Source organism: Salarias fasciatus, chromosome 5, assembly GCF_902148845.1.
Source record: "Salarias fasciatus chromosome 5, fSalaFa1.1, whole genome shotgun sequence".
Lineage (NCBI taxonomy): Eukaryota > Metazoa > Chordata > Actinopteri > Blenniiformes > Blenniidae > Salarias > Salarias fasciatus.
Window position 1 is genome coordinate 24,640,569 of NC_043749.1, and position 11,607 is coordinate 24,652,175.

Consider the following 11,607-nt stretch of genomic DNA (forward strand, 5'->3'; position numbering starts at 1 on the left):
TCACAGAGAGAACTGAAACCTACGTTTCTGCGCTGAGCAGCACTAAAGCGGCCGATAAAGACCACTTACGTTGGGGAGACTTGACACGAGAGGGAGGAAGACTGTGAGAGATCCGCTGTGACGCAGTAGATCATAACAGCCGTTCTCTGAAATACACACACACACACACGCACACACGCACGCACGCACACAAACCAAACGCCAGGCGTCACAGAGAATCTCCAAGTATTTAATACCAACAGGTGAAAAAGCAGCATGTGTCTTTCTTTACTTGTGGTGAAGACATTATTCTTTTGTCTGTTCTCATGTAAACAAAACCAGACGTTCTCACATTATTGCGTATTTACATGATATCTGGTCAGTTTCAGGGTGACGCCAAATGTGCGAGTGTGAATGAAGGGTGAATTAAAACAGCAGAATCATGGAGCTAATGAGTGAATGTTTATTATTATGAGGATTACGGCCCTCTTCCCCATGTGCCTCAAAGTGCACGGTTATTTCATCTGGTCAGACGGATTATGCTTTTCAGGGGAAACTCAAACACAGCGTCTGTTTTCATATCAGACGTCTCACCGTTCGTGTGCAGTAAAGACTGCTGAGGTAACCTTTTAAAAACACCAGAAAGGCTGACGTGGTATGATTTGATCCGAGCTGAAGAGGCTCATCCGATCTCCACGCCATGGAATGTGGTCTGACCAGTCGCTCGTTGTGATCATAATGTGTTAGCCTCCCACTCATCTCAGCCCGCTAGCTGCCTTCATTGTTTTACAAACAAGCCCATTGTGTTGCATATTCGTAGCCCCTGCGTGCAGCTAAACCATTTACACTGACCAGTTGCTCATTCAGGGCTGCCATGTCAACCATGTTATAGAACACAGTGACGGGCTATCTCCGTATTACTGCCAGTGCGCTGTATGCCCGCACCATTTGTTCCATGGCATCGACACCATATTTGGTGGCATTGTACTGGGTGATGGTGCTTGGCTTTTTTTTGCGGCTGTTCTCAGTATGAATCACACTGTGCATACTGCTCAACAAGTAGACCATCTTCTTCAGGCTGGCTGCATACACTATCAGAGTGGTGTCAGTTGTGGAAAACACCTTGGTGCAGAAATCATTGCTGTTTATCATTCGAGCAGAAGGGGGAATTTCTCTGTAAATCTTATTGAGTGTCCCAAGAATGGTAATTTTCTGGCTGCGCAACCTTTTTGCAAGGGAGAGTGATGTAAAAAAATTGTCCGTTGTGACAGTTCTGCCCTGGTCCAGAAATGGTTCCATCAACTTCATCACCACACTCTCAGAAAGTCTCTCTTCTTTGGGATGACCGGGTTCTTTGGCCACATACGGAAAGACGTTGCAGATGTAATTTGATTTCAGGTACGCAAGCCACCCAAAACTTGATGCCAAACTTATACGGTTTTGTTGCAATGTACTGCAGAAAAGGGCAATGTGTCTTTGATGGGTAGAGCTGTTCATCGATTGTGATGTGACGACCAGGTCTGAAGAATGTGACGAAGTTCTTTCGAAATGATTCCCACAATTCAGAAATTTTTGAAACTTGTCTGTCTGCAGTCGCTCAGCCCGGGTGCTCTTGCTATCAATGCATAGCTGACGCATGATGTTTTTGAAGCGGTCTCTAGACATTGTTGCCATGATCCATTTGTTTCCATACAGCTCTGACCAGTTGTCAGACAATGATGGAACTTTTCTCACCCCTCGCCAGATGACGATTGGAATGAAAGCCTTTAGTTCGGGGATACCCATGAACCAATCCTCCTCTGGTTCCTTTGCGTGCTCAATTGTGCACGCTTGAATGGCAAGAAGCATCTGGATACTGATGAAACAGGAAGCTTTGAAGGCGAGTTTTGATCCTTTGTCTTGCTTCATGTGTTGACTCTCCTTCAGCAGTATAGGATTCAACAAGAATGAAACCCAAACCTCGTCCAAGACTTAGCGAACATTTAGTCTTCAGGCCACATGCTGTTCTTCTATGTTGCTGTGTCTGCTTGGATTGTACGCTGAAATGCAGTTTGCAACAAAGGAACTCCAAACATTGGAGTTTGCGGTATCAATCCCTTGGAGTTACATCCCAATTTGTAATGACTTACAAAATCATTGCATTTATAAAATAATCTTCTCTGCCATACTCAGGAGGGAAGCCCTAAGTACGTCCTAGCTCTATTCAAGCGTCCCCCTCCCCAATGAGAGGTATGCATGAACCAACAAGCTGAACAGTATCGGCTGCATTTACAAGTGAAAAGAAGTGCTAAAGGTGGCTGTTGAGTGGCGCATTTACAATCGGCGACTGCATTCCTAAGCAGGGACGATATGATCCCTCTTCAGGCCATCAAGGAATAACCTAAAATCCCAGTCTTGCCAGACTTCATACCAGCTGTTGTGCTTGCTTGAGGTCGAGAGTAAATCACATGAATGGCTTTAGGTGGGAAATGTATCATGAACATGAAGAACGGGCAGGGCTGATGAGTCTAAACGTCTGGAGAATCTGATGAGTAATTCCAATAAATTCAGAATTGAGACAGTTTCTAATTAAGGATTCTAACTGAATTTGCAGTCTAGTAGCTGAGTGGATTATGAAAGGATGAACTGACTTTAAAATTGTCTGCTTCATAATTAACTTGAGGCTAACTGGTGACTTTAAATTGCTTGTGGGAATTGGCAATATGACTACTTCAGATTGGTGTTTTTGATTTTCTTACCAAACAGAGAGACAGCCAGGGTCATGTTATCTCTGTGGTCGCCGCTCAGTTCCAGCTGGAGGAGACGGTCCATCAGGTTATCGTAGCAGCGATAGTCGTCGCCGATCTGACTCTCTCCGCAGACGCACCTGAGAGGAAACATTACGAACAACACGACGATGCAAACAAAGTCTCACAGGAACATGCACAGGAAAACAGACAGGGCTGTGTGGTTCTGTGAAAAGTCACACGCTCTGATTCTCTTTTTCTAGTTCTGTTTTAGACGCAGCGGAGACAGAAGCGGACTCGACGTTTGACCTGGGCTGTCCGTCCACTCCGGTCTGACAGGTCGCTGTGGGGTGACAGGTGTCCGAAAAGCAGGCGGAAACCAGCCGGCAGCCAGACTTCGGATCGCCACCAATGGGGGACATGCCGAACATACACTTACAGATGGACTGAGTGGCGGGCAGAGACACAAAGAGAGCGTATTCATACTCTGATTACTTCCAGGTTCCTTAACTCGACTCTGTTCGGCCTGCTCACCTTGTTGGGTCCATCAAGCACACAAACAGTGGAATTAACTGGACATCCTCCATTGTTTTCTGAGCAGGGGTTTCGGGGGACGCAGACCTTGCCGTCTCCCTCGTAGTCTGGCTTACATGTGCAGACGACCTTTGACCCCTGTGAGGAGCATTGGGCGTTGACGTCGCAGTCCTTCTGCGAACAAACTCCTGAGCAGGGAAACACATCGGTTGATGTTCAGCTCCTGAGATGATTTACATCATCTGGGAACTACTTATGACTGCATTTATTCTGAATGTGTTGAAAAGGAAACCAGTTCAGCCGTCAGCAGACACGCTGCTGGCACCCTGGCGAGAAGCACTTCCTCAGCTGCCGCACCACAACTTCTGTTTGCACCTTCTTTTTTCATAATACCATATTTTCGCTTTTGAGATTTTGAGAACAATCATCCTCGAGATCAGGGGTGTCAAACATAGGGGCCGTGGGCCAAAACCAGCTTGTAAGAGGCTCCAATCCGGTCCGCCAAGCTACCAAGCAAATTGTAGAAATTCCAAAGAAAACTGAGATGTTCTCAAGAAATGTTTTAAGAGTAGCAGATTCGACATAACACTGAGACTGACAGATGTGAGAACTTCCTCCACCAACTCGTCCAATTCCACATTTATTGTCCTTGCAGGGCTCAGAGCTCCGGTTAATCACTCCATTGTCAATGAGCTTCCAGCAGACTGCAGAGTCAAAACCCTCACCTGAATACTGTTTGACCATGATATCATTCAAGCTGTTCTTCATAGTAAAATCACACATGCAAACTGCAAGCAGACTGTATTTGCATGAGAATGTATTATAGCACGACTGTCCTCTTGAACGTGGTATGGAGAGCAAAAGACAAACCGAATGTTTAGGTTCTTATGAAATGTGAGAAAAACACAAAGAGTTAGGGTTGCTTTTTTTTAAATCATAATATAAATTCTTTTGGTAGTTTCCTGTTAGGTGTTGACACAGTAAATAATTCCATGCTCTTTCCTCACTCTAATCACCTGCATGCCGTCCCTCACTGTACCCAGGAACCTCCTCAGCAGCCATCCTTATCCACTAATGACTCCAAAGTCGGTGCCGTTCATCACATCAGCATGTCAGACACACTTTTAGTGTTTATTGCTCACAGAAAATGAGAAATGAGAGAAAGGCACAAATCTTCTTAGATTATTTCCATTAGTGTTGAGAAATCCACTTCATCTACTGGAAACTCGCTACCAGCCTTGGTAATTTGCTTTCTCAGAGTCAAAAAGCAACCAGCAGCTGAATCTGAAGACATTTAGCTATGCTGATAAATCAAAGCTTGGAGTTAAATCTGTAACATTTTCGGGGAAATACGCAAGCACAAGATTAAAATAAATACCTACAACAGCAAAAGCAAGTACATTATCAAGTCACATGCTCAAGTCTATGATTTTAATGTAAATTCAAAAAGCCGATGTTTCTTGATCCACTTCCTGCTTGTGACATGTTCAGAGTTGTTCAAATAAATTATTCAGCAAGACGACACAATCCTGCACCGACTATTCCCAGAACATTTTCCACAGAATCTCCTCATCTTCAGGCTCTGAATACAAGCTCACTGTAATCAAATGTCTCTTTTACAAGACAGTCCCGGTCAAGAACAGCAGCGTTTCTAGCCACAGATAATAACTTCAGCGAACACAGTAAAAGAACACGTTGGACTGAATTTGGGTTTACTTGTGCACGTGTTCCTTGATAACTTCCTGTATCCTGGCAGACACTCGCAGTAGGCGTCGTCTCCTTCTCCTTTACAGTACGAGTATTGAGTGCAGCTACTGCACCGGCTGCTCACTGTGAAACACAGAAACACACCAGTCGCTCACAAATCAGCACAAAATGAAACCTTTTACTGTTTTAGTGGAAAAACTGGAGAAAGAAATCTCTCATAATCACATAATCTGTCAATCAGAGAGCATTTTCAATAAAGATACTCTTACTAAAGAATTTCATATTTGGCTTCAAAAATTGTATAAATATTCTTTAAGGGAGATCTTTTAGGTATTGTGTTGTGATTCTTTCTTACAATCCACATCAAATAATCTAATTCATTTTAATGTCATTTAAAACAGAATGTAAACCTGTGTGATACAGCATGTTGTGGTCCTACCTTGATCACAGCGTTTCCCGGTGTACGGCGGCTGACACAAACACTGACCGTCACCATCCGGGCCCTTATTACACACTCCGTGCACGCAATCGCACTCTGTGTGACGCACAAGCAAAATAAATCACTGTGCAGATTTGTTGCCCATGTCTGTGGCATGGCGCAAGAAAGTGAAAGAACTTACCTTTATCACAATTTTCTCCATAAGAATTTGGATTTTTACACTCATGACAGGAAAAACCGGAGAAATTTTCCTGAAAAGAAAGAAATAACTCTATTGGACAATGTTCTACATTCGTTGGACGGATGGAAGTATCTGTATCTACATGAAGCTGGAGTTCTTTGACCCTGCCATCAGGTTAATTAAAGGTTTCGCTCCATGTTAAAGGGATACTTCAACATTTTGGCAAATTGGCCCATTTAGCGCAATTCCTTAGTCATTTCGAACAGCATACTTACTTTTTTTGTGAGGGTGAGCTCTTGTTTATCCAGAGGTGAGTCGAGGAGGTTTGCTGGATGGACACAATGGAAGTGGATGGTATTTTTGTTCCCCTTCGTCAAACTCATCAAATACACAATCCAACAACCCCAAAACACTTTGGTGGACACGTTATAATCCACACATTCACTACGCTGTGAAATATTAATGCAAAATTATGAGATTGAGTCATTTTTGCAAAAATTGCTAAGTTGGAACTACTTACTAAACATGGCATCTGGGCGTAGTGATCTCAAAAGAAAAAGTAGTTCCCAGTATTTGCTTCAATGTCGTAACGCTACAATATTATTTGTCGGTGTTCCACAGCGTAGTGATTGTGCAGATTATAACGTGTCTACCAAAGTGTTTTGGGGTTGTTGGATTGTGTATTTGATGAGTTTGACGAGGGGAACCAAAAATACCGCCCACTTCCATTGTGTCCGTCCTGAAAACCTCCTCGACTCACCTCTGGATAAACAATAGCTCGCCCTCACAAAAAAAAAAGTAAGTATGCTGTTCGAAATGACTAAGGAATTGCGCAAAATGGGCCAATTTGCCAAAATGTTGAAGTATCGCTTTCAGTCAAGCTGTCAGTTCTTCTGTAAAAACAGAAATCCATCCGATGGAGCGCTCACCTCACACACACAGGTCCCGTTGTTTTGGTCTCCATCCTCACAGGTTCCTCTGAAGTTACAGGTCTTCCCTGACCAGCTGGGGCACGCTGTGCGCACGCACACACACACACACACACACACACACACACACACACACACACACACACACACACACACACACACACACACACACACACACACACACACACACACACACACACACACACTTGGTCTATAGCAGGTTAAACACAATGAGAGCAGTGTTGTCACATTCTTGATCATTTAAAACTGACATTCAATTGATGACAAGTAATTAAGAGCTGACAATTTACTTTGTTTTGTTTTTTCTAAAAAAAAAAAAAAAAAAAGGGGTGATTTTTCCATTTCAATCATATTTTCAGACCTTGCAGGTTTGTTGTTTTGAACAGTTAAAGTTGTTAATCATGTACAGGGCTGGACTTTTATGTTCCGGCTGTGACTTCCACGCTTTCCCAAATAAACACACGCCAATTTGGGCTAACCAGTGAACCTCACAACAAACACACACGTACAAACTCCACAGGGACAGCAGTGGTCAGGATCTGAACCCGTGACCGTCTCACTTAATGGTCTGTCCCCAGTAAACTTTGTTTTCTTCATCTGCACTAATATAGCAGATGCAGAAATCCTTATCAAACAAAGCACAATGGCTGAAGGTTAGTGCACTCTGAATAGTTTCCGTTCTGATTTTAGCTGTGAACATGTTTTTCTGTCTCACTCCTAACAACTATCGCTGCTTCAACACAACATCTCACTGAAATCAAAGCCACGGCAATGTTTACACACAAGTTGGCCACTGTTATCCGATTAAACATAATTAAACTTACAATGGAATATTTCAGCTCGCTTTAGAATTTTTTCTTTAATGGTTTGGACTCACATAGTCAGCTGCTTTCTAATGGTATGAAGAGTTATTGGCAAGAAAAAATAGAGAAAAAATTCAGTGGGGGTAAACAAATTTCCTGACCTTTGACACAATGTGTGCGTGTGTGTGTGTGTGTGTGTGTGTGTGTGTGTGTGTGTGTGTGTCTTACGTAGACACAGTGGTCCCCAGTGCTGTGGGCAGCACATCGGATACATGTAGCTCTTCCTGCAGTGTGGCCGAAGGCCCGACATCTTGTGCTCCTTGCCACCGATCTTCACCACATAGCTGCAGCACACGGCGAGAAACCAGCTGAACAAACCTCCTCAAGCCTCACGTTTACACACCGAGCTCAGAGTCAACCGCATTCACAAATGAAAGCTTTGCATGTGTGTGTGCTTTGGTACGGACGTGCAGTAACCGGCGCTGCCTTTCACTTTGCTGAATCCGGGGGGGCAGTGGCTGATGGCGAAAGCAGCCCAGGAGGTGCAGGTGGTGTACACATTCTTCTGCTTGAGGGTGTCACATCGACCGGCCGGAAGGTCCTGAGGAGGAGGAGAGGTGGGATTTCCATCACCGACTGAGGTTTAGACACAGATCCTTTAGCAAAGAATCTTAATATAGGCGGAGCTGCAGGAGAGAGTCCTGCAGCTTAAAAATAATGTACCATCTGAAGGTGATACCATGTTTCACAATGCTTCATGGTGTAAAATACATTGAAATACCCCCAAAATAAAAAGCTAGTCCTCAACTTTGATGAAACCAAAAGTCCAGTAAATGATTTGATTGTGTGTTTCATCGGAATGTCCAACTCCAGAGAAAGATCTGGAATCTAATTCTCCAACAGATTGATCATCAAAAAAGCTTCACTCTAGAGTATTTCAAATACTGTCTTCAGTACTGTAGTAGTAGTAGATAAAACAGCACATTATAATCTTAGAAACAAGAGCATTCCGGTAAAACAGTGTGTTACATGACTTATAATCACCCTCATAGTATAGATCTGACGCTCTTCTTGTTTCAGACTGTGACTGCTGCTGCGTCACTGATCCGTCACTCACAGGATACGGCTGTTCTGTTTAGTCTGGACCTAAAACAGTTAAAACTATCAGATAGTTTCACTCAAAATTGTAAATATCTCTTTTGACATTTTATGAAGGTCACATGTGGACATTCTGTGTTGCTGCTGGAGTCTTTAATGTTGGCACTGCAAGCACGAAACTCATTAGCTCAGTCTTGGTGGAATTCTTTAAAGTTTTTATGGCATAAAACACTTCCAGGGTCACTGAGATTTCATCTTTTCAACAAAACTTGGCTGCTAATAACTGACTAAATGAGCAGGGAGATGGGGCTCTTTGTGTGCTCTTTATAAACCTTTTTGCCTTTGAACCATTTAAACAGTTTTAGTGTCTCTTTATGTCAGAAAAGATGAGCTGAAATCTATGTTGGTTAGATTTCATAAAAATTAAACTAATGTGCTAATATCTCAAAAGGTTTCATCCTCTGAAAAAGTAGAGTGACTGCATTTTGATTTTTAGAAAAAAAGCACATTTGTTGAATTATATCCTGATAGAGAGGCATCTTCAGAGAGACCCCCAGGGAACCTACCTGTAGCTTTAATTGTCTCTGCCTCATTTACAGCTTCCTCTGGTTGCGTCGGTCTATCAAAAAACTTTTTCTGAATGACTCTTAAAGCTCCTCTGTATCCATGAGCTCAGAGAGCTCATTCATAATTACACACCAACACACACATGCAGACCAAGCAGCAAACATTTTCAAGAATTTGTCAAATTGAGCTCAGACGCCCGAGACAGGATGTGAGAACTTCAGGTCTCTGGTAAAAGAGGATGTTTAGTGGCCCGGTGCTGCAGTTCAGATCTGCCAGTGTCAGCTGGAGCCAGGAAGATTCGAACAACGCCACAGCAGCAGAGTCCTGGACAAACCGCTGCAACACGTGAATAACAGATTGTTTCCTTCAGGATCCAGTTATCTCTCGTCCCGCTTCGCCCGATCGGAGGGTCAAAGTGTCCCGGTCGACAAAAAGCAGCAGTACACGCTGCACCAAGGCGCCCTGGAACAAAGTTATATTAAAGCAACAACATTCAGGTCAAATTCAAGAAAAGAAATTCCACTTTCCAACAATTTATTAAAAGAGTTTTGAATTCATTTTATCAGGGAGATAAAATATTGAAGCTGAAGTGATTTTTGCGGATTGTTCCAAGAATTAACCACAAACTGCGAGAGGAGAACCACAACGCCAGGCCACAAACTGCAAACTCATGCTCTTAAAGCTGGCCGTGCCCAGATTCTAAAAGATATTTTCACCGTGATGCAGGAGTCCCAGGTTGTTCGCCGCTGCAGCCTTCATCCCTCATGCAGCACCTTCAAATGTCAGTTCAGCGAATCAGATCCCCCCGTCAGTCACCGTTTAGTGGCAGTTCAACCGTTTCACCGCATGAATTCAGTACTTAAAACATCAGTGAACATTGCATGTTCAGCATCATTACGTCACAGTGCAGACTCACTCTGTAGCACTCATTTTACACTCAGTCCAGTAACTTCCTGAAAGTGCAACATTTAGATTTCCAGTTTTCACATGATGCTCAAACCTTTAGTAACGCAAAGTGATCATGTGAAGTCAAATATTCAGTAAAGATTAGAATAATGAGAGAGGTATCTTGAAGAGGTGAGGACAGTTGTCTGCAACCTGCAGCTCTGGAGCCACACATGGCTCTTTAGTCCGTCTGCAGCGGCTCCATGAAGCCTTCACAACATGAAACGTGAATGAACGGTTAACTTATTTTTAAATTATTATATGATTAGTCACTCTTGGTTCAAAAGGGATTCAAAAAAGGTGCAAGTAAAATTGGGAAAAAAAGCTAAAACCAAAAAAAAATAGGGGATAAGAAATGATAGAACGGCTTAAAAAACCTGAAATGTGTCCAATTTCTAACATAAGAAAATTAAATGTGTAGGAAAAAAGCATACAAAACTGTTTAAAAAGAGGTAGAATTGCTCAAATAGCTAAAATTACAAAATTGTCAACAAAAAAGCTTGAAAAGAGGAACAAAATTGTTAATATCAGGTACAAAAATAGATTAAATGTAATAAAATGTTCACAATGATGAACTGTAGTTAACAATTCGTAAATGCATCGTAAGATCGAGTTTTTATATGAACATCAAAACTATGTATGAAACCTCCTGAGCTGCATTCCCCTCATGTTACTGGTTAAATGTGCTTTATGACTCCAGAACAACTTGACTTGACAGAAGGTCGGTAAACTGTCTCTTTTGGTCATAAAGGCTGCAGAGCCCCGGGTTCAGAGGAACCTGGTGTGAGTTGGAGGTGTGTTACCTGTTGCAGTGAAGTCTGCAGGCAGATCAGCAGCAGCAGCAGCAGCATGGCTCTCAGGTTTACGTCCAGGGAGGGAAGCGACCCCTCCAGCTCAGTGTCCTCCACAGGCAGCCCACTGAGTGCTCGCAAAAGTAGAACCTAACCTTTTGTATTCTTATGTCAAATGTTGGACCTCAAAGGTAACCTATGGCACTGACTACAGGAAAAAACACACAGAGCATCCTCTGCAGCGAGAACAGAACTATTACAGCACAAAGAAAACAGATATTTCGGCAGTTTTTATGTCAAGGAAAACTGAACTCAACCTGCTGATTAACAGACGCACAACTCCAGGAACTTAGAAAACAGTGAGCACAGAAAACCTACAGGATCCCGGCTTTTAGGAGGATTACCAGCAGAATTACTGGTCTCTTTTTTGAATCTGTTTCTTAGGAAATAACCAACGAGTTGGAGCTGATAAATGAACTCTCGGCTCAGTGTCCAGCGAGGCAGAAAGGAGCCGCAGAGGCTGGCGTCACAGCTTTTCCTCTCTAATCTAGGAAGCGAGAGAAAGAACAACAGAAACTGGCAGAGCAGGACCCTCCCAGAAGAGGTCATCTGCTCCTTGTGCTGCTTCCTGAGGGGCAGCGGCGGAGCTGCCGGGACGCAGGAAGCCAAAAACACTGGTTTTCAACCAGAAACATGTACATATGCTGTGCAGATTTAGGATAAAACTTCAGTTGTTGTATGAATGCATGTTTGACCTGCAGAGCTTCAGATTTGAGGTTTTGAGGCTTCCAGACCACTTCTGCTCAGCTGGAACTGAATTAAGAGGAATGAGGCAGAAAAAGAACTAAATCAGCTGTTTTAACAGTATGTGAAATTTAAAAACTGAT

General features: G+C 43.1%; 1 protein-coding gene across 1 annotated transcript in view; it reads right to left on the reverse strand.

Moving 5' to 3' along the window:
* LOC115388169 (stabilin-1-like) overlaps positions 1 to 11,274 on the reverse strand; it is a 140,069-nt gene extending 128,795 nt beyond the window's left edge. Inside the window, exons 1-11 of the mRNA XM_030091127.1 lie at positions 10,733 to 11,274; positions 7,787 to 7,920; positions 7,548 to 7,663; positions 6,496 to 6,581; positions 5,567 to 5,636; positions 5,386 to 5,481; positions 4,956 to 5,069; positions 3,240 to 3,427; positions 3,015 to 3,151; positions 2,718 to 2,845; positions 70 to 146 (exon numbers count right to left, since the gene is read on the reverse strand). Coding sequence (XP_029946987.1) covers positions 70 to 146; positions 2,718 to 2,845; positions 3,015 to 3,151; positions 3,240 to 3,427; positions 4,956 to 5,069; positions 5,386 to 5,481; positions 5,567 to 5,636; positions 6,496 to 6,581; positions 7,548 to 7,663; positions 7,787 to 7,920; positions 10,733 to 10,780 — 1,194 coding nt within the window. The 5' untranslated portion in view covers positions 10,781 to 11,274. The remainder of the gene's footprint in view (positions 1 to 69; positions 147 to 2,717; positions 2,846 to 3,014; positions 3,152 to 3,239; positions 3,428 to 4,955; positions 5,070 to 5,385; positions 5,482 to 5,566; positions 5,637 to 6,495; positions 6,582 to 7,547; positions 7,664 to 7,786; positions 7,921 to 10,732) is intronic.
* Positions 11,275 to 11,607: the final 333 nt, after the last annotated feature.